The sequence below is a fragment of the Carassius gibelio genome, chromosome B12, assembly GCF_023724105.1.
Source record: "Carassius gibelio isolate Cgi1373 ecotype wild population from Czech Republic chromosome B12, carGib1.2-hapl.c, whole genome shotgun sequence".
Lineage (NCBI taxonomy): Eukaryota > Metazoa > Chordata > Actinopteri > Cypriniformes > Cyprinidae > Carassius > Carassius gibelio.
In genome coordinates, this window is record NC_068407.1 from 15501486 (window position 1) to 15525673 (window position 24188).

The window sequence follows — 24188 nt, forward strand, 5'->3', positions numbered from 1 at the left end:
ATATATATATATATATATATATATATATATATATATATATATATATATATATATATCGTATATGTAAGAAAATATAAATTACACGTGAGTATCGAAAAATTTTGGAATATATCTATGAAACAACTGCCATGATTCTTGTATGAATTTTTATATATATATATATATATATATATATATATATATATATATATATATATATATATATATATATATATATATATATATATATATATATATATATATAAAAAAATTCATACAAGAATCATGGCAGTTATATATATATAAAAAATTCATAGAAGAATCATGGCAGTTGTTTCATAGATATATTCCATTTTTGAGAATCGATACAGTATCGGCAAACAAAATTTTTCGATACTCACGTGTAATTAATATTTTCTTACACCCCTAGCTGTGTCATTTGAATTATTCTTCTAGCAGTTTCTTAATTATCGATGGCCTGAGACCACTACCGGACCTTTTTTTTGCTAGTTGACAGAACTGTCACTTGCCCTACTTGGAGAGCAATTATGTAATGACATTCCAACAAACTCACATTTATTGATTGTGTAAATGTTCTTGAGCCTTTCCAACTTAAACATTTGCTTTCTGTGATATTTTAAAAGTCTGGGGAATTGTGCTAATTTAAAATGTCACCAAGTCATTTTGCTGACTAAAATAGCCTACACTACAGTTTTGATTAATCAAATTTTCATGTGATTTTTTGACATGTAAGAGGTCAATGTACTATAAAAACTTACTGTAAGTTTCATGTTTGATTGAAACTAAGTTGCCAAAACCAATGAATGCATCACTACACACAATCCAAGACAGCCAGAACAAACACAGATCAAACCTGCAAAAATTGCCAAATACTGGCTGGATTTTTTTTTTTTTTTTTTTACATTACAAATGTACGTAAATTACAATACTAATATTTGTGGGTGTCATGAATGGATGGATCACCCAAGAATTCTAATTCTGTCATCATTTATTCACCCTCATGTTGTTCCAAACACATAACACAGATGAAGATATTTCTAATGAAATCTGAGATACTGCTTTCTAAGGTTGACTATCGTTTGCATTAAAACAATTCTGATTACGATTCTGCTTATTGATTCAGATTATTTTCGATTCCCAGTTTGAACTCCAATGCGATTAAGAAAATTATATGAAACATATTTCTTTTGTTGCTTTAAGCAAAACATTTAGCTGAAAACCATCAACATAAATCAGCAGACTACATAAAAATTGGACCTGTTTAAAGGATAGTTAAAATAAAATGTTGTTATGTTTTAGCTTACCTCAAGGGAATCCGAGATGTAGGTGTCTTTGTTTTCCACAGTAGTTTCCATTTTGATATTTTTAGGTCAAACCATTCTTGTCTATGACTCATATCAACAATTCCCCATTGTAAGTACACATTGATGTCCTAAGACACCAAACGAGCGTTTTGTATGAGAAAACGAACAGTATTTATATCCTTTTTACCCCTTGTACACAACCACGTCCAACTGATCTGAGGTCAAACACCAGGAAGCACGAGCATTCTGGCTTAGTCTGCGCAAGCGCGGAAAGCAACGGAAGTGATTTCTCGTGTGAGTACGTGACTCATTGTTTACTGTTTACCACACGATACGTCACCAATCTGCACTGTCTGAAATATAATGCAGTAAATGTAATTAATTAATTGGTTTATAACGCACTCTATAATTGTTGCGAGTATAATAAAAATTACAACACATCACTCTATTGACAGCGTGCCATTGGGTCCCTCTGGCATTGGACGTCACCTCCAGTTTAAACGTGGCAAATTAAACACAACGTGCAAAACGCTGCGTCTCAACAGCGGAGAAACCTCAGGATCTTCAGTCTGGCAGGTGTGTGATGCGATCCTGTCAATATCCTCGTCATCGTCTTGTAGCTAGTTGTGGCATTGTATGTTGCATTCGTGACAACATATGCTCTCCACTTTTGTTGGCATCTCACAACACTTGCTACTAAAACCACCAATTTTGAAGAGATCTCTGTCTCTCTGAGACTTGAAGATGTGCTGCTGCAGCGGATGCTTCCTCCATCGCTCCATCGCTCTTCAAATAAATATGGTTGTGAAAAAAATTCAACATTGTCTGTTGATATATCGAAATCGTCTTCCATTGCGATTTCATGTACGTCTAAATATGTTTAGATCTTCACAGTGAAAAGTAACACTTCCGAAATCTCTGTGTAAACAATGAGTGATGTACACGCGTGAGAGATCACTTCCGGCGCTTTCCGCACTTGCACAGACTAAGCCAGAACGCGCGCACACGTCACACACCAGGAAGCACGCGCGCCCTCAGATCACTTGGACGTGGTTGTGTATAAGAGGTAAAAATGACAAATATTGTTCGTTTTCTCAAACAAACCACTCGTTTGGTGTCTTAGGTCATCAATGTGTACTTACGATGGGGAATCGTTTAATTTGGACTTCTCTGTGCATGCTCTTTGAGTTGTTGACCATAGACCTGCACTATTTGAGTCACAGACAAGAACAGTTTGACCTAAATATATCAATGGAAACTACTGTGGAAACAAAGACACCTACATCTTGAATGCCCTTGAGGTAAGCTAAAACATATCAAAATTTAATTTGAAAGTGAACTATCCCTTTAAGAGCTATTTTTTGCACAAAATAGAGCTGCATGATTCTGCTTAAATTGAGTGTTTGTTTTATTTTAAATGGAAGTTGTAGTTCTCTCAAAATTCTGAAAAAAAAACATGAGACAATTCAAAATTACATGTAATTTATGAATAAATGATTCGATGAATTGCTCAAGATTTACTTGTTACATTACTGGACGAATCAGTGTTTTTGAACGAATCTCTTGAATGATTCGAAGACTAATACATTTTAACAGCCCCATTTCGACACCTACTGGCATAACATTGTTATGATAAATCTTTATCAGATAGCTGCACTCTTTAAATCAGTGAAAGTGCGAACGCACATTTAATTGTTCAAATCACACACTGATGTGATCGTACACTGCATGGACGAACAAACGTTGAGGAAAACAGGAAATTGCTGTAATTCAGGAGCCATTGTGGCTTATATTTTGCTGACAAGGACTTCTCATAAGTATGGAAAGATGGTTAGTGTAGGTTGCATTCCCAAATGCACATTAAAGTGACTGTAACATAAAGCAGATGCAGAGACTGATGCATATTATGGATTCAGTTTAATTTTCATTTATCGTGCAGCACTACTTCTCACTATCGGTTATCAGCAGATCGGCTCTGATATGGTGATCAAGGGAACCATGGAGGAAAGTAGTTCTAATACCTCTCCCTACCTCTGTTTGATATGTAGAGTCATCAACATCATCAGCCATTCGCAGACTAATTCTCCCGGATAACGGAAACTCTGTGATGCTATCAAAACATTGCTCTGTTTGAGCATTTATATGCTTAAAGTTCAATCATGAGTTAAACAATCAATCTTTACCCCCGAGAAGCCTGTGTGCACAGAGCAGCCGCAGGAACATTCGTAATAATGGCTGAGCTGTCAGCGGGGGTGAGCAACATAACTGCATTACTGTCATTATAGATAAAAGTCACGCTGAAGACAACGGTGCAATGCCCGTTCCACCCTCTGCTTTCACTATGCTTCCGTTAGCGTACATAAACAAGAGAACAACAAATCAAACGCCTACATCCTTTCTTTCCATGATGGCAGTAGGGTAACATTTACTTTGGTGAAATGGGCAAAACAACCTTTATTTTCTAAATGAAATGACATGTAGTACAAACTGATCCAGAAGAAATACTGGCATCATAAGCCATCAGCTGAATGATGGAAAAAAACTGAAATAGAAAATGAGACGATATGAAGCTTACCTTCTTAGGTCCGCTGAAGATCTTCCTGCTGCTCTCCTTGGCTTTCTCCTGAGCTTTGACCTGAGGTTTCTTTACTGTCTCAAGGGGAAAGGGGACCTCTGGGAACTCCAGAGGATCTGTAAAACCACAACCAAACATCAGCCATGTGTCTGCTGACTGTTACTATTATCTCTTAAAGTAAAATATGTTCTCTGCATTGCTAACAAATACAGTTAATTGCAATAATGGGTATGTAATAGGCACGTTTGACAGCACTAATATATATGGCTAATATTAGACAATTTAGACGCTCAGAGTTTAGCTATGTCTTTGAAATGATACAAAAAAAGCAGAATAGCAATGTGTTAAAAAAAAAAGTCTTTGTACATTACTCTGTACACATAAATCTAACAAACACATCAGGGACATATTTCACAACTAACCAACAAATAAACACTTACACAAATATATAAATTAACCAGCTAACAAAAATAAAACCAAATCAAATAAGTGTCAAAAAAAATTATCAAGTAAAACTATCAATATAATTTAAAATATAATACAATATATACATTTTCTTATGCAATACTCAAGTCAAAATGAAAAACAACAACAAAAGCATCATGATCCTAATAACTTTCTTCATATTCTTTATGCAAAATCAAATTTTGTATCATAATTCTGTGATAAAATTCAACCTAGATTAGTTCTTGACGGCATAGGAAAAACTACATCTTTGCAGATTTACTATGGATTCAGGCAGGTACTGCAACATAAACAGAACCCAAAGCTAGATCACCAGAAATTGTGTGGAGTGTAAATACTGACCGTTTTTAAGGCCGTGACTGTGACCTGCAGTGTGACTGCTCTGAGAGATCCGCATCTCTCTGGGCTGAGGACTGTCAACATTGGTCTCTGAAGACATCAGTGGAACTTGCTACGCCTGCTGCTGCCTTCCTCTTAGCTTTCCTTCTTTCAGAGGCACCCTCATCTTCCTCACTGTCACTCTCACTCAGGTCATCAAAGCCGAAGTATTTGATCCTGTAGTTAGAGCTTCCTGAAGCAGAGTCGTCATCCTCAGCCACAGCATCAGTGTCATCAAACCAAAGAGCTCCAGCTTACTGCTCTTCGCTTTGCTCTGTGTGGGTCTGGATCGATTAGAAACCCAACAAACAAACAGTCAGAATGTGAAGGAATGAAGGAATGAGGCCAAGTGACAGCAACCAATGAATTATGAACAGAATTTCTTGCATCTTTGAGGGTTTTATCACATTTTGCGTATACCTGATCAGTTGGTGTCTACCAATTACCACTAGTTTAAAAAAAGAATAATAATTTTGAAAACATAATTCAAACAATCTTAAATTAATTGATTTATTTATTTATTTATTTTAAGTAGGGCTGTCATTACTTGATTAAACAGGAGTAGCAGGTTTTTTTAAAGGGATACTCCACCCCAAAATGAAAACGTTGTCATTAATCACTTTACCCCCATGTCTTTCAAACCTGTAAAAGCTTTGTTTGTCTTCGGAACACAATTTAAGATATTTTGGATGAAAACCGGGAGGCTTATGACTGTCCCATAGACTGCCAAGTAAATTACACTGTCAAGGTCTAGAAAAGTATAGTCCATAGTCTCATGACTCGTTATTACGATGGATCTGGTATGTACAGCGTTTCCATGTTTTTATGTGTACTGCTTACACAAATGTAGCAAATACAGTCTTTATTAGCTTTCCATTGAAAAACAGCCATCTGTCGTCAATGCTTGAGGCTTAGATCTTTATAATGATACATAGATTGTCAAGATTAAATTTGTCCCGTTTCATTTAATCTATTCATAAACACTTACACGTGCAAGTTGAGGGGCGTTCAGGACGAGGGCATCGGGGTGCTGGCTAACAGGTTAAGGGGTTCAATGAGATGTAAGAGATAGAAACTTAGAGCGATCAAAAAATATTTTCCACTAGAGTTGGATGGTGTTAATGTTCTCTTCTCTATTTTTGTTTTAGAGGTTGAGATTGTGATTGTTGATTAATAGTGCAGCCATGCTCAAATGGGCTCAAAAAAAAAAAAAAAAATACATAAATGAAAAAATTATAAAACACCACAAAACAACAAAAACAAAAAGAAAAAAATAAACGTTAAACGAAAATACTGTTAAAAAAAAAAAAAAAAAAAAAAAAAAAAAAAATTATATATATATATATATATATATATATATATATATATATATATATATATATATATATATATATATATATATATATATATATATGTTACGTACTGAAGCTTTGTAAACAAAATCAATGGTTCAAAAATATAAATATATAAAAGTGAAGATAGAAATTATGCATTTTATTCCCTTTTGCTGAAATGTTGTTACTTAGCAAAGAGGTAAACTGCTGCTGGCTTGATAACGCAAACGAACAATGTTTCGTACCCAAATGAAATAATAAGGGGGGGGATCAAACTCGGGTTTGGACCAGGCAATTGAACCAAGCGAGAATGCACCCTAAGACAACAGTCCAAAAATAGTATGAATTACATCTCAATATAACTGCAGGTACTAACAATTTCATGTTATTACATCACGTTATTACAATGTTCTTACACACAACAATTACCTGAAAGGTTTGCTTTCTGCCTCCATTTTCTTCCTCAGTCTTCCAGTATCTCCTGGACCAGCAGCTGGGGGGCTTGCTGTGTACTCCTCCATACTACGGTCCATGGAGTCCTGGAAGGTGACGTTAAACATGGAAACACAAGACGGGTGTAGCACTGTAAAGTCTCTCGTCCGACCTCTGTTTACAGTTTTCCCAGCATTTTCGGCCCCGCTGTTCTCCAACATTCCAATGGAGCTATGACAGGAAGCGCTTCCACTCCCATCAGCTCCACCAGGCTGTTTGCCTTTACTGGGTCTGCAGTACGTTCTGCAGTTGGATGCCCTGAGCACAGACTGAGAGTGGTCCTCACTTTCAGATGGCTCAATGGGAAAATTAAAGTTCCCTTGAGCAAACTCGTCTAACTGAGTCTCTGTGGAGGATTTGCCCTGAATGTTGCTATGACTGTAACTACTGGATGCCCACAAGGTAGACGGAGGGTCTTTAGGTCCTGTAAAGAGGGATGTGGAGCGTGCTCCCAGACCAACCACATCGCTCCAGGCATCGTAAGAATCCTTGTCATCTGTTTTTTCAGACTTTAACGTGGTGGTCTGGGCAAGAGGTCTTGTGTCGCTTTCAGAAGGGTTTTTGTACCATGAGTAGCTGTGGCGGTCTGTGCTCTCGATGGACCAACTGTGGGGTTTTTCTACAAAAAAGGAAGTGAGACATCAATCAGAATTTAGAGAACTCGCATGACTTCAAACAACTAAGTACTTGACCAGTCATGTTCCTAAATCAACAGGAAGTAGGTTGCTGAAAATAGCTACAATAATAAAGAAAAAAAACACACGGAGCTTGGTCTAATTTTAAACTACCAGCAATAACCAGTTACCTAAGCAAAATAATGTTGCGACTATTAGACATAACTACTAAAGTTGCACTGTCCTCATTTGTTTGTCTCTCTGGTTTTAAACTATGGGTTATTAGGGCTGCACAATATTGGTTACGACTGAATCACAACTGATTGGGATTTAAACTCTTGACATCTGGCAGCCCAAATCTTAAAATATTAAGGAGGCTTGCTACCAATGCAAGATAATGTAAACACACACAAAAAAAAAAAAAAAAAACTTACCACAAATAAATATGGTTAATTGCTCAGCCTTAAACTATATTCTGACTCATATGAAGCAACAGTTTCAGTTACTGACAAGGTTGTGGAAATACTTGATTAATCTGTAGCCAAAAAGATCTGATAATGTGGGTTACGGCGATAATGTGAAGCCAACACGAGAGTCACCAAATGTGGAAGCAAATGGGTAGCAAAATTCATTTTGAAGTGTAATAAGCAAAATTGCAATGCAATATGTAAAATCATAATATATTTCTGTATTTAAATTTACATTTTCCTATACCATATGTGCAACATTTAGTGCAAAATAAAATCCAATTATATAATTTACATTTGCCATTTTCTAGACTAGTTTTAATACGTAAATTAAAAACCTATTTTAATGCTTTATAAGTTGCAAAATTAAAATGATCTTGTTTGTTTTTTAGATGTTTAACATGTCCAAGCAAAAACTGTAGAAAAAAATGATCATTTAAATGCCCTTTTACCTAATTGGATTTAGATTATGGGAAGGATGCACCGCTCGCATCCAGTGTAGACACGGTGTTGCCTTTCTCACTTTTAACCCATAATAGAGCACCCATGTCCCGTGGCACCTAAGTGTTGCGCATGCCTTAAAATCCCTCAGTGTGTTTACAGTCTGGTTGATGCCCATGACCCAGAGCTCCAGACTTATTCTTCCCATTGGTCTATCTTTTGCGACAAACTTTCTCAGTTGCACAAGCACAAAAGTTTTTTTTTTAGTTGTTTTTTTTTTTTCACTCCTGCTAATGTATTAAAAAAAATAATAAAAAAATAGGTTCTACAATCGAAGTGCTGCCCATTTCAAACCAGCTGCCATTTTATGTTTCTCATGTGTAACAGAAATGGCAACATTAGGAGGGGAACAATGCAGTGGTCACGCCAGTGTAACAACACACAAAATTTAGTCACACGGGCAGAAAAAAAGATTGCAGTCTGAAGTCCTGCCATGACCATACAGAAAATGCTGCTACTCCTGCCTGCCCCGATGACACTTAACCAGTCCGATCTAGACACAGCTGTCAAATATCCGCATCGGCCGATAAGGTTTTCTGCTTGGCCGATGTGTTCGAGGCGGGACTTATTTATTTTACTTATTTTGAAGGCACCGAGAGTGCAGCGCCTGAGTGCACAGAGTGCTCACACACTCTCTCGTCTCTTGTTCATCGTCATCGTTAACAGTTCTGTCTAATACGGATAAAAGCCTGTCTAATAATCAGATAGAATGGTTAAACAAAGGAATTAATGCATACAGAAAGTAGTAAAACGATTGCGTTTATATCAGGCCTATTAGTAATAGAAAGGGAAACATTATAATACTTTCTAGTTTTCCGTCAGCATTTAGCAATTACGCATTTATATAAACAAATCTTTGAATGACTAATGAACATTTAATTTCACAAACCTTGTAAACGAATCCAGCTCTGAGATCTTGTGAAGTGTGTTTGTGTATATAGCATTATCACACGTTCCCTGTGTGAAGGTCCAAGTGAAAACCTTAAAACTCTTGATTTCAAATTATGCTGCACTTTATGCATTTGCCCACTGTCATATTCATGTCATTTTCACTGTGTGCTGTATGTAAAATGAGGGTTACCCTGGCTTATAAAATATAATTCCCAGTGCACACAAACTTCCCAGAATACTCAGTGCCCTATTGGTTACAGTGTTTACTTTCTTTTCAATTATGTTTGTATTAAATATTCAGTTATTTGTGAAAAATACTGTAATCTAAAGTAAAAACATGTCTATTTTACACATTTACTTTTTAATCCATCTGTCAAATGAGTTCACATTTTTGAAATCTTAATAATAATAATTTTTAAAATCATATCAGCTTTATATCGGCCTCTCTGCTTTACAAGATATAGAAATCGGCAGTCAAAAAACACGGTTGACCACTAATGTAAATTATATAATTACATTTTTATTTTGCACTAAATGTTGCACATAAGGAATATGGAATATACATTTAAAAACAGAAATACATTGCCATTTTACATATTGCTTTGTCATTTTGCATATTACATTTCTAAATTAATTTAGCTACCCATGTGCTTCCATAACCAGAAGGTGGTCAACCATTTTTTTATGTAAAATATATCACTGATTTGAATGCAGTCAGAGGTTTTACACATCTTTGTACAAAGTCTCTGGTCTTTAAGACTGTTCTAGTTTTAAGTAAAGACCACAGACTTACTACATCAATTTTCACTGATCCCATGACTAGTCAAACACAGGCAAGAAGATATTATGAACACACTGTAAGACACCTTCAAAGCAATAATCACACCTCTGCAGTCATTACATTGTCTACGTTATAGTCTGGCAGACAACATTTGTTATTTACCATCCTAAAATTACTGTACGTATTCTCCATTACACCAATAACCACAATCAAGTCTATGTACTCTGAATCAGGAGACAGGACAAAACGTTAATGGCAGCTTTGAAAAAAGGTCCCTAGCATACAAAACCACCATTAAGCTCCATGGCAAAGCAAGCCAGTGTTGCAGATAGGCTGTTAAATCTAAAAATCACCTATTGCACAACAGCACTTACACAATTTCAGTTATATCACTACTGTGTTAATTCAGAACATTCCCCTATTCATTAGATTGTGAAGAGGCGAAAATAACAAATTTAGGCCATCATGATCACCTCAAACATCATGACTTTTATGAAACAACATCCAAATATCCGTTTATTCTCCACAAACCCATTAACGACAAATCAAGCAGTCATTGTCAAACTACCCATCACTCTAAAGACTGAATTCTGTTCAAATCTTAGCTGAAAAGGATTTATGTAACAGACCGTAAAACACATCTGAATTAAAGTCTATGCATTGCATGAATGTCCAGTCTGTGTTCATGCTGTCAGCGTATGAATAGGGCAGCAGAAGTCATTCATTTTGAATAAGGGTTTGTGTTTAGGAGACGTGCCTGACAGCATCCACTGACAACAACATTAAGCAGTAGTGAACTATTCTAATGCACAGTAATAAGGATACAGTGACTACCAACAGAAAAGCAGCACACAATGGGCTTCCTGAAGTTGGAATGTTGACAAAATCACGGAATACAATATACAACAAAGGAAATAATGAAGAAAACAGAAGTGATCACCTGTGCCCATGTGACCGTAAATAACCAATAGGAAATAACAAAAAAATAATGCTCTTACACGCAGCGTTTACTGATTTTGACTATTTAAAAATTTGTGTAATTAATTTATTTTGATTTACAAAGTGTATGTCATGCCTCCAAGCTTTCTTATACATTTTGCTAATAAATGTTCTATGTTTCTTATTTATTTGGTTCCACTGTGTTTTCAGTTTTGTATACCTATTTAAACTTTGTGTAAGTAATATTTGGCATATAGCATGGTGTATTTTTATTCACTTTGTTAATTAAATGTTCTATGATTCATATTTAGGCTAAGTGTATCTAACATTTATTTGTTACTTGAACTGATTCAGGCAATTTGCACCAAATTGCTACTAATTTAAAATGTAAAATTCAATTTGAAATTGAACCAGCTTTCAAAATTCAACTTTCAATTTGAAGTGAAAGTAAAATGTTTATGCCACTTTCACAAACTAATCAAAAGCTAGGAAACCCCACCCCACTGTGATTCCAGTATTACCGATGTTGTCACACAACGATTAACCAATGGGCGGCTACATATTCTTTACGTTTATAAGCATTTCTCTATTTAATTTGATAAAACTATTTTTTACGAAACGGTTTTCACGACAATCTGTCAAAGCAAAGTGTGGTTTAAACTTGAAAAAATTGACAGAAATATATTACAATTATAGAGTAGAATGTATTTCTCAATATAAGAATTATAAAATTACTAAAACTTAATATTTTAAGGAATATAAAAAAAAAAAGATTCTCCCATGATTTAAATAAACCTGTTGTGCTGCACTTTGTTTGCAAATTCGGCATTATGATTGGTCAGACCGCCTGTCAATCAACTGTCCTGTGAAGGGTCAATTGTCTTTTCTTCTCTAGTGAAGTATAACCAAGTGAAATGACTTCTTTTCAAATTAAAAAAAAAAAAATACATAGGTATTTTGTCCATTGGAGGACTGGTGAACTGATGTCATTAAATGCAATCTCATGAGTGACAAGTTTCCCAACCATTTCACAAGGTCATGAGAGATTAAATGTGCTATGATGAGAGATGATGTTACTTTATTATTATTAAAGATGTAATTATGTAAAAAAAAAAAAAAAAAAAAAAAAAAAAAAAAAAAAACAACATGATAATTTAAAATATTCAATATTAAATGACATTTGGAAAAATCCTGTTTGTATTTTTTTCCCCTCCCTATAAATGAATAACTGGGTACAATACCATTCTTTGACATTTCAAAAATAAAACATTTCTGGAAAAGGACAGATAAATATATTTTCCACTCGTCAGTGCTCTCACATCACCACTCTGACTCAGAATTGACAAGTTTCAATCTCACAAGCAGCGAGAAGTCAAACAAGTCCACGTTCCTCCCTCGCTGTACTTCAGCCTCTGTGTCTCATCACTGTAAGTGTCAGCTTTAATACCATCCTGTCCTCGGACAACCATGGGACACTTGTTTACTACATTTTGGGGTTCTTAGGGGAGTATACGATTTCCAATTCATACCAACATATTTTAAGCAAATTCTCAGCACATCTGAAATTTAAAGAAACTATTGGATAACTATTAGACAACCAAGACATATTCCATATCATTTTTAGATGGAGCTAATAATGTAGCGGTGTTATTTTCTCCTAGTCACAATTTTGTCAACAGTGCATTTGAATAAAACAATTAATTCATGTCATGATCACATGACCTTTTGATCAAGATAAATTTCAATCTTGGTAGGGCTGTGCAAGTCATCGACTTCATAAAACAAATTTATTAAGCTCACCTATTTAAGAAGGTTAAACATGATTTAACTGCACTTTTTCATAATTTCTTGTAGAAGTGATATAGAAAGGCTATGTACAGTGCACTGATGTCTTCTGATGTGATGTCACTATGAAGTGAAGAACCTGCATTTGGGGAGCAGTTTGTCCAAGACAGTGTTTTGCATTCAAAAGCAGCTAAAAGGAGGAAGTATCGTAAAGTTTTAAAAGACAGGGGAGCTTGCCTTGTGCTAGTTTGTAATGAAAGAATCTGATGACTAAGGCAAGATGGTCATTGCAGCTGCAGAAGATTTGGTGCCAAATGAGGATGCACCTCGACTGTGTGGGAGTATTTACGTGTTAAAATGCTGCTGAGCAATAACCGTGTTTATTTTAGCATTTTCCCAGTCCAGAGAAAGCACACCTTAAGAGTGAGTCATGCAATAAATGCAAAGTGGAGTTAAAGCTCTAATCTCCCCATAATTTGTTTGTCTTGATGTTCCAGCTGTTATTTTTCAATGCTGTTGTTCAGATATACACACATTTTTTTTTTCTTCTTCTGGATAATACTTCTACTTCAGTATAACATTTGAGAAGTTGACTGCGAGAAGTTGAAGTGACAAATAATTTTCAAATGAATGTAAAAACTTGATAAATCTGCATAAAATAAACAGATTTATACTTCCTGATTCTGTAATATAGAAGTAAAGTTTTTTTTTTTTTAGAATATATATAATTACAATAAAAAGGAAGCAAGCAATCTAACAGTAAAATGTGGTAAATTTGTATGCACTAGGGATTTTTTTTGTACACATTTTCAGGGAAGGGGGGGAAAAATCAATACAGTATAGTATTGCAATATTTTTCGTGGCAATACTGTATTGATACACAGATGCCAAGTGTCGATCTTTAAGTATATTATTTGGAAAAAAAAAAGCTAGTAAAAAATATATATATGGCACGCCGCACCCCGTCCAGTAGTGTTCAGTGAGCATGTTTCACTCTCCTCATAACAGCCCAGTTTGACGCTTTGCTCAATATTTTGCTCTATGAATGTGCGTTCTGCTCGACTACCACTCAAAAATGCTCACTGCAGAAGCAAAGTCCACTCATAATGAATTAGTAAATGTTGAAACTAACATGAACTAAGATTAATAAATTCTTAGTTTAACTAATGTTAAATAATGAAACATATTGTAAAGTGTTACCAATGTTAATATCAATTCTGTCCAGTTTTATTGTGTTACTTTCAGTAAAAGTTTTTTTTTTTTTTTTTCAGTATCATTAAAATTGAGTTGAATGTAATAAAATAAATAATCATTCAGAATTTTCAGTTTTGGCCCAGAATTTTTATTTCAGTGCATCCTTGGACATAAGACTACATGTTTTATTTAATTTAAATTTAACACTAATTTACTTTCAAATGCCCCAATTGCTGAAATGTCTGAACAACTGAACAACCTCAAGTTTAAGTTGCACTGTAATATCGCAAAATGTTTAAAATCGCAATAATATTGTATCGTGACACATATCGTATTAATATTGTATCATGAGCTCTCTGGTGATTCCCAACCCTACTAATTTTACATAAAGCAGTCAGCAAATATGACATGAATAGAAAAATTGCATCCAGAGCACAGCATAGATTGTGCATGTCTAGTGACAGGTGAATTTCCCCGTCTGCTTTCAATTCAAACAGACCAATCATTACACACAGAGTACACATTTTATGCAGATTATAAATGTACACTTCAGAAGACTTCATAGCTAAATTCATTTTAATTAAAATGATATAAATGTTTATTTTCTGAATGCTGACGGTAGGTGAGAAAGAATGATCACATTTGCCAATCTATTATTAACGCTGTTATCCCACGATGTGTCGTTTAAGCCTTGATATCGCGATGTACAAATCCACGGTAGTCACATCGCAGGATGTGCGATGTAGGCTATCGTATTTGATCCGTTACTTATTAACCATACGGGCCAGCTGCTCCCGGCCCTTGACGAATGTAAGAGAATGAGAGAGAGAGAGCGCGCTAGAGAGGGCGCGCCAAAGAGAGAGAGAGAGAGAGAGGGAGCGAGCGAGCCAAGGCTGCACGCTCAATGTCTTCAAACAACACGAGCGCTGTCTTGCTCTATCTCCCTGGCGCATATTAATCAATTGACACGATGGTGTCAGTGTTTAAATCATTTAAATGACAATATAAGTGTGCTCACACCATTTTTTTTGCAAGAAAAAATTAGATTTCATATCGCAATATATATCGCAGAAAAATAAAATAATCGCAATGTCATTTTTTCCCAATATCTTGCAGCCCTAGTTCATATCAATCTCTAGACAGAACAGAATTGTTATGCTGTCTAGAGAACGATATGAACATAAACATTACTTTTAGATCATTTCTATTATCTAATCTATTTTAGATAATAGATTGATCCAAACAATTTGCATAGGAGCAACAACACTGAAGTGTCTTAGGGAGAGCCACACATCAGCATGCGTTATCATAAGAGACCCTTAGCGCTTACAGACAAGGTGATGAGTTCTGTGTGCCGTGTTTCTAAATGAGATAAGCAGCTCACAGGAGCCTGTCCAAACGCTACGCTCCATCAGCGTCTAAGTGTTCTCCTCGTATTAACATCACCACTGACGGGTGTCAGTGTTCTGAAAGTTTCCTCTAACTTCACCTCATTGATTACTTAGTCAGCCAAATGATTTGCAAGACCCTGGAGGAGTACCGACCTGAAGAAGCAATTACGCAGAGGAAATGTAAAATAGAGTTTGGGCCAATTAAAGATTTTCATTTCTTGGTCTGCTGGGAGCTCCAGGCTGTTGTTGCAAGAGTCAGTCCGCCGTATCCATTACTGTGATATTAAGCAGGGTCTTACACAGTCTACAGCCCGTAACACTGGTGTCCTGAGCATTTACAGCACTCACATATATATATATATATATATATATATATATATATATATATATATATATATATATATATATATATATATATATATATATGTTACGTACTGAAGCTTTGTAAACAAAATCAATGGTTCAAAAATATAAATATATAAAAGTGAAGATAGAAATTATGCATTTTATTCCCTTTTGCTGAAATGTTGTTACTTAGCAAAGAGGTAAACTGCTGCTGGCTTGATAACGCAAACGAACAATGTTTCGTACCCAAATGAAATAATAAGGGGGGGGATCAAACTCGGGTTTGGACCAGGCAATTGAACCAAGCGAGAATGCACCCTAAGACAACAGTCCAAAAATAGTATGAATTACATCTCAATATAACTGCAGGTACTAACAATTTCATGTTATTACATCACGTTATTACAATGTTCTTACACACAACAATTACCTGAAAGGTTTGCTTTCTGCCTCCATTTTCTTCCTCAGTCTTCCAGTATCTCCTGGACCAGCAGCTGGGGGGCTTGCTGTGTACTCCTCCATACTACGGTCCATGGAGTCCTGGAAGGTGACGTTAAACATGGAAACACAAGACGGGTGTAGCACTGTAAAGTCTCTCGTCCGACCTCTGTTTACAGTTTTCCCAGCATTTTCGGCCCCGCTGTTCTCCAACATTCCAATGGAGCTATGACAGGAAGCGCTTCCACTCCCATCAGCTCCACCAGGCTGTTTGCCTTTACTGGGTCTGCAGTACGTTCTGCAGTTGGATGCCCTGAGCACAGACTGAGAGTGGTCCTCACTTTCAGATGGCTCAATGGGAAAATTAAAGTTCCCTTGAGCAAACTCGTCTAACTGAGTCTCTGTGGAGGATTTGCCCTGAATGTTGCTATGACTGTAACTACTGGATGCCCACAAGGTAGACGGAGGGTCTTTAGGTCCTGTAAAGAGGGATGTGGAGCGTGCTCCCAGACCAACCACATCGCTCCAGGCATCGTAAGAATCCTTGTCATCTGTTTTTTCAGACTTTAACGTGGTGGTCTGGGCAAGAGGTCTTGTGTCGCTTTCAGAAGGGTTTTTGTACCATGAGTAGCTGTGGCGGTCTGTGCTCTCGATGGACCAACTGTGGGGTTTTTCTACAAAAAAGGAAGTGAGACATCAATCAGAATTTAGAGAACTCGCATGACTTCAAACAACTAAGTACTTGACCAGTCATGTTCCTAAATCAACAGGAAGTAGGTTGCTGAAAATAGCTACAATAATAAAGAAAAAAAACACACGGAGCTTGGTCTAATTTTAAACTACCAGCAATAACCAGTTACCTAAGCAAAATAATGTTGCGACTATTAGACATAACTACTAAAGTTGCACTGTCCTCATTTGTTTGTCTCTCTGGTTTTAAACTATGGGTTATTAGGGCTGCACAATATTGGTTACGACTGAATCACAACTGATTGGGATTTAAACTCTTGACATCTGGCAGCCCAAATCTTAAAATATTAAGGAGGCTTGCTACCAATGCAAGATAATGTAAACACACACAAAAAAAAAAAAAAAAAAACTTACCACAAATAAATATGGTTAATTGCTCAGCCTTAAACTATATTCTGACTCATATGAAGCAACAGTTTCAGTTACTGACAAGGTTGTGGAAATACTTGATTAATCTGTAGCCAAAAAGATCTGATAATGTGGGTTACGGCGATAATGTGAAGCCAACACGAGAGTCACCAAATGTGGAAGCAAATGGGTAGCAAAATTCATTTTGAAGTGTAATAAGCAAAATTGCAATGCAATATGTAAAATCATAATATATTTCTGTATTTAAATTTACATTTTCCTATACCATATGTGCAACATTTAGTGCAAAATAAAATCCAATTATATAATTTACATTTGCCATTTTCTAGACTAGTTTTAATACGTAAATTAAAAACCTATTTTAATGCTTTATAAGTTGCAAAATTAAAATGATCTTGTTTGTTTTTTAGATGTTTAACATGTCCAAGCAAAAACTGTAGAAAAAAATGATCATTTAAATGCCCTTTTACCTAATTGGATTTAGATTATGGGAAGGATGCACCGCTCGCATCCAGTGTAGACACGGTGTTGCCTTTCTCACTTTTAACCCATAATAGAGCACCCATGTCCCGTGGCACCTAAGTGTTGCGCATGCCTTAAAATCCCTCAGTGTGTTTACAGTCTGGTTGATGCCCATGACCCAGAGCTCCAGACTTATTCTTCCCATTGGTCTATCTTTTGCGACAAACTTTCTCAGTTGCACAAGCACAAAAGTTTTTTTTTTAGTTGTTTTTTTTTTTTCACTCCTGCTAATGTATTAAAAAAAATAATAAAAAAATAGGTTCTACAATCGAAGTGCTGCCCATTTCAAACCAGCTGCCATTTTATGTTTCTCATGTGTAACAGAAATGGCAACATTAGGAGGGGAACAATGCAGTGGTCACGCCAGTGTAACAACACACAAAATTTAGTCACACGGGCAGAAAAAAAGATTGCAGTCTGAAGTCCTGCCATGACCATACAGAAAATGCTGCTACTCCTGCCTGCCCCGATGACACTTAACCAGTCCGATCTAGACACAGCTGTCAAATATCCGCATCGGCCGATAAGGTTTTCTGCTTGGCCGATGTGTTCGAGGCGGGACTTATTTATTTTACTTATTTTGAAGGCACCGAGAGTGCAGCGCCTGAGTGCACAGAGTGCTCACACACTCTCTCGTCTCTTGTTCATCGTCATCGTTAACAGTTCTGTCTAATACGGATAAAAGCCTGTCTAATAATCAGATAGAATGGTTAAACAAAGGAATTAATGCATACAGAAAGTAGTAAAACGATTGCGTTTATATCAGGCCTATTAGTAATAGAAAGGGAAACATTATAATACTTTCTAGTTTTCCGTCAGCATTTAGCAATTACGCATTTATATAAACAAATCTTTGAATGACTAATGAACATTTAATTTCACAAACCTTGTAAACGAATCCAGCTCTGAGATCTTGTGAAGTGTGTTTGTGTATATAGCATTATCACACGTTCCCTGTGTGAAGGTCCAAGTGAAAACCTTAAAACTCTTGATTTCAAATTATGCTGCACTTTATGCATTTGCCCACTGTCATATTCATGTCATTTTCACTGTGTGCTGTATGTAAAATGAGGGTTACCCTGGCTTATAAAATATAATTCCCAGTGCACACAAACTTCCCAGAATACTCAGTGCCCTATTGGTTACAGTGTTTACTTTCTTTTCAATTATGTTTGTATTAAATATTCAGTTATTTGTGAAAAATACTGTAATCTAAAGTAAAAACATGTCTATTTTACACATTTACTTTTTAATCCATCTGTCAAATGAGTTCACATTTTTGAAATCTTAATAATAATAATTTTTAAAATCATATCAGCTTTATATCGGCCTCTCTGCTTTACAAGATATAGAAATCGGCAGTCAAAAAACACGGTTGACCACTAATGTAAATTATATAATTACATTTTTATTTTGCACTAAATGTTGCACATAAGGAATATGGAATATACATTTAAAAACAGAAATACATTGCCATTTTACATATTGCTTTGTCATTTTGCATATTACATTTCTAAATTAATTTAGCTACCCATGTGCTTCCATAACCAGAAGGTGGTCAACCATTTTTTTATGTAAAATATATCACTGATTTGAATGCAGTCAGAGGTTTTACACATCTTTGTACAAAGTCTCTGGTCTTTAAGACTGTTCTAGTTTTAAGTAAAGACCACAGACTTACTACATCAATTTTCACTGATCCCATGACTAGTCAAACACAGGCAAGAAGATATTATGAACACACTGTAAGACACCTTCAAAGCAATAATCACACCTCTGCAGTCATTACATTGTCTACGTTATAGTCTGGCAGACAACATTTGTTATTTACCATCCTAAAATTACTGTACGTATTCTCCATTACACCAATAACCACAATCAAGTCTATGTACTCTGAATCAGGAGACAGGACAAAACGTTAATGGCAGCTTTGAAAAAAGGTCCCTAGCATACAAAACCACCATTAAGCTCCATGGCAAAGCAAGCCAGTGTTGCAGATAGGCTGTTAAATCTAAAAATCACCTATTGCACAACAGCACTTACACAATTTCAGTTATATCACTACTGTGTTAATTCAGAACATTCCCCTATTCATTAGATTGTGAAGAGGCGAAAATAACAAATTTAGGCCATCATGATCACCTCAAACATCATGACTTTTATGAAACAACATCCAAATATCCGTTTATTCTCCACAAACCCATTAACGACAAATCAAGCAGTCATTGTCAAACTACCCATCACTCTAAAGACTGAATTCTGTTCAAATCTTAGCTGAAAAGGATTTATGTAACAGACCGTAAAACACATCTGAATTAAAGTCTATGCATTGCATGAATGTCCAGTCTGTGTTCATGCTGTCAGCGTATGAATAGGGCAGCAGAAGTCATTCATTTTGAATAAGGGTTTGTGTTTAGGAGACGTGCCTGACAGCATCCACTGACAACAACATTAAGCAGTAGTGAACTATTCTAATGCACAGTAATAAGGATACAGTGACTACCAACAGAAAAGCAGCACACAATGGGCTTCCTGAAGTTGGAATGTTGACAAAATCACGGAATACAATATACAACAAAGGAAATAATGAAGAAAACAGAAGTGATCACCTGTGCCCATGTGACCGTAAATAACCAATAGGAAATAACAAAAAAATAATGCTCTTACACGCAGCGTTTACTGATTTTGACTATTTAAAAATTTGTGTAATTAATTTATTTTGATTTACAAAGTGTATGTCATGCCTCCAAGCTTTCTTATACATTTTGCTAATAAATGTTCTATGTTTCTTATTTATTTGGTTCCACTGTGTTTTCAGTTTTGTATACCTATTTAAACTTTGTGTAAGTAATATTTGGCATATAGCATGGTGTATTTTTATTCACTTTGTTAATTAAATGTTCTATGATTCATATTTAGGCTAAGTGTATCTAACATTTATTTGTTACTTGAACTGATTCAGGCAATTTGCACCAAATTGCTACTAATTTAAAATGTAAAATTCAATTTGAAATTGAACCAGCTTTCAAAATTCAACTTTCAATTTGAAGTGAAAGTAAAATGTTTATGCCACTTTCACAAACTAATCAAAAGCTAGGAAACCCCACCCCACTGTGATTCCAGTATTACCGATGTTGTCACACAACGATTAACCAATGGGCGGCTACATATTCTTTACGTTTATAAGCATTTCTCTATTTAATTTGATAAAACTATTTTTTACGAAACGGTTTTCACGACAATCTGTCAAAGCAAAGTGTGGTTTAAACTTGAAAAAATTGACAGAAATATATTACAATTATAGAGTAGAATGTATTTCTCAATATAAGAATTATAAAATTACTAAAACTTAATATTTTAAGGAATATAAAAAAAAAAAGATTCTCCCATGATTTAAATAAACCTGTTGTGCTGCACTTTGTTTGCAAATTCGGCATTATGATTGGTCAGACCGCCTGTCAATCAACTGTCCTGTGAAGGGTCAATTGTCTTTTCTTCTCTAGTGAAGTATAACCAAGTGAAATGACTTCTTTTCAAATTAAAAAAAAAAAAATACATAGGTATTTTGTCCATTGGAGGACTGGTGAACTGATGTCATTAAATGCAATCTCATGAGTGACAAGTTTCCCAACCATTTCACAAGGTCATGAGAGATTAAATGTGCTATGATGAGAGATGATGTTACTTTATTATTATTAAAGATGTAATTATGTAAAAAAAAAAAAAAAAAAAAAAAAAAAAAAAAAAAAAACAACATGATAATTTAAAATATTCAATATTAAATGACATTTGGAAAAATCCTGTTTGTATTTTTTTCCCCTCCCTATAAATGAATAACTGGGTACAATACCATTCTTTGACATTTCAAAAATAAAACATTTCTGGAAAAGGACAGATAAATATATTTTCCACTCGTCAGTGCTCTCACATCACCACTCTGACTCAGAATTGACAAGTTTCAATCTCACAAGCAGCGAGAAGTCAAACAAGTCCACGTTCCTCCCTCGCTGTACTTCAGCCTCTGTGTCTCATCACTGTAAGTGTCAGCTTTAATACCATCCTGTCCTCGGACAACCATGGGACACTTGTTTACTACATTTTGGGGTTCTTAGGGGAGTATACGATTTCCAATTCATACCAACATATTTTAAGCAAATTCTCAGCACATCTGAAATTTAAAGAAACTATTGGATAACTATTAGACAACCAAGACATATTCCATATCATTTTTAGATGGAGCTAATAATGTAGCGGTGTTATTTTCTCCTAGTCACAATTTTGTCAACAGTGCATTTGAATAAAACAATTAATTCATGTCATGATCACATGACCTTTTGATCAAGATAAATTTCAATCTTGGTAGGGCTGTGCAAGTCATCGACTTCATAAAACAAATTTATTAAGCTCACCTATTTAAGAAGGTTAAACATGATTTAACTGCACTTTTTCATAATTTCTTGTAGAAGTGATATAGAAAGGCTATGTACAGTGCACTGATGTCTTCTGATGTGATGTCACTATGAAGTGAAGAACCTGCATTTGGGGAGCAGTTTGTCCAAGACAGTGTTTTGCATTCAAAAGCAGCTAAAAGGAGGAAGTATCGTAAAGTTTTAAAAGACAGGGGAGCTTGCCTTGTGCTAGTTTGTAATGAAAGAATCTGATGACTAAGGCAAGATGGTCATTGCAGCTGCAGAAGATTTGGTGCCAAATGAGGATGCACCTCGACTGTGTGGGAGTATTTACGTGTTAAAATGCTGCTGAGCAATAACCGTGTTTATTTTAGCATTTTCCCAGTCCAGAGAAAGCACACCTTAAGAGTGAGTCATGCAATAAATGCAAAGTGGAGTTAAAGCTCTAATCTCCCCATAATTTGTTTGTCTTGATGTTCCAGCTGTTATTTTTCAATGCTGTTGTTCAGATATACACACATTTTTTTTTTCTTCTTCTGGATAATACTTCTACTTCAGTATAACATTTGAGAAGTTGACTGCGAGAAGTTGAAGTGACAAATAATTTTCAAATGAATGTAAAAACTTGATAAATCTGCATAAAATAAACAGATTTATACTTCCTGATTCTGTAATATAGAAGTAAAGTTTTTTTTTTTTTAGAATATATATAATTACAATAAAAAGGAAGCAAGCAATCTAACAGTAAAATGTGGTAAATTTGTATGCACTAGGGATTTTTTTTGTACACATTTTCAGGGAAGGGGGGGAAAAATCAATACAGTATAGTATTGCAATATTTTTCGTGGCAATACTGTATTGATACACAGATGCCAAGTGTCGATCTTTAAGTATATTATTTGGAAAAAAAAAAGCTAGTAAAAAATATATATATGGCACGCCGCACCCCGTCCAGTAGTGTTCAGTGAGCATGTTTCACTCTCCTCATAACAGCCCAGTTTGACGCTTTGCTCAATATTTTGCTCTATGAATGTGCGTTCTGCTCGACTACCACTCAAAAATGCTCACTGCAGAAGCAAAGTCCACTCATAATGAATTAGTAAATGTTGAAACTAACATGAACTAAGATTAATAAATTCTTAGTTTAACTAATGTTAAATAATGAAACATATTGTAAAGTGTTACCAATGTTAATATCAATTCTGTCCAGTTTTATTGTGTTACTTTCAGTAAAAGTTTTTTTTTTTTTTTTTCAGTATCATTAAAATTGAGTTGAATGTAATAAAATAAATAATCATTCAGAATTTTCAGTTTTGGCCCAGAATTTTTATTTCAGTGCATCCTTGGACATAAGACTACATGTTTTATTTAATTTAAATTTAACACTAATTTACTTTCAAATGCCCCAATTGCTGAAATGTCTGAACAACTGAACAACCTCAAGTTTAAGTTGCACTGTAATATCGCAAAATGTTTAAAATCGCAATAATATTGTATCGTGACACATATCGTATTAATATTGTATCATGAGCTCTCTGGTGATTCCCAACCCTACTAATTTTACATAAAGCAGTCAGCAAATATGACATGAATAGAAAAATTGCATCCAGAGCACAGCATAGATTGTGCATGTCTAGTGACAGGTGAATTTCCCCGTCTGCTTTCAATTCAAACAGACCAATCATTACACACAGAGTACACATTTTATGCAGATTATAAATGTACACTTCAGAAGACTTCATAGCTAAATTCATTTTAATTAAAATGATATAAATGTTTATTTTCTGAATGCTGACGGTAGGTGAGAAAGAATGATCACATTTGCCAATCTATTATTAACGCTGTTATCCCACGATGTGTCGTTTAAGCCTTGATATCGCGATGTACAAATCCACGGTAGTCACATCGCAGGATGTGCGATGTAGGCTATCGTATTTGATCCGTTACTTATTAACCATACGGGCCAGCTGCTCCCGGCCCTTGACGAATGTAAGAGAATGAGAGAGAGAGAGCGCGCTAGAGAGGGCGCGCCAAAGAGAGAGAGAGAGAGAGAGGGAGCGAGCGAGCCAAGGCTGCACGCTCAATGTCTTCAAACAACACGAGCGCTGTCTTGCTCTATCTCCCTGGCGCATATTAATCAATTGACACGATGGTGTCAGTGTTTAAATCATTTAAATGACAATATAAGTGTGCTCACACCATTTTTTTTGCAAGAAAAAATTAGATTTCATATCGCAATATATA

General features: G+C 35.4%; 2 protein-coding genes across 2 annotated transcripts in view; one reads left to right on the forward strand and one right to left on the reverse strand.

The window, feature by feature from the left end:
- The window catches only part of LOC127968890 (serine protease HTRA1B), a 433724-nt gene that overhangs the window by 295474 nt on the left and 114062 nt on the right, over positions 1-24188 (forward strand). The gene's annotated exons all lie outside the window — the stretch shown is intronic.
- Positions 1-24188, reverse strand: part of LOC127968888 (wings apart-like protein homolog) — a 76422-nt gene that overhangs the window by 47753 nt on the left and 4481 nt on the right. Inside the window, 5 exon segments of the mRNA XM_052570284.1 lie at positions 3880-3995; positions 4687-4789; positions 4791-4963; positions 4966-5006; positions 6486-7167. Of these exon segments, the coding sequence (XP_052426244.1) occupies positions 3880-3995; positions 4687-4789; positions 4791-4963; positions 4966-5006; positions 6486-7167 (1115 nt within the window).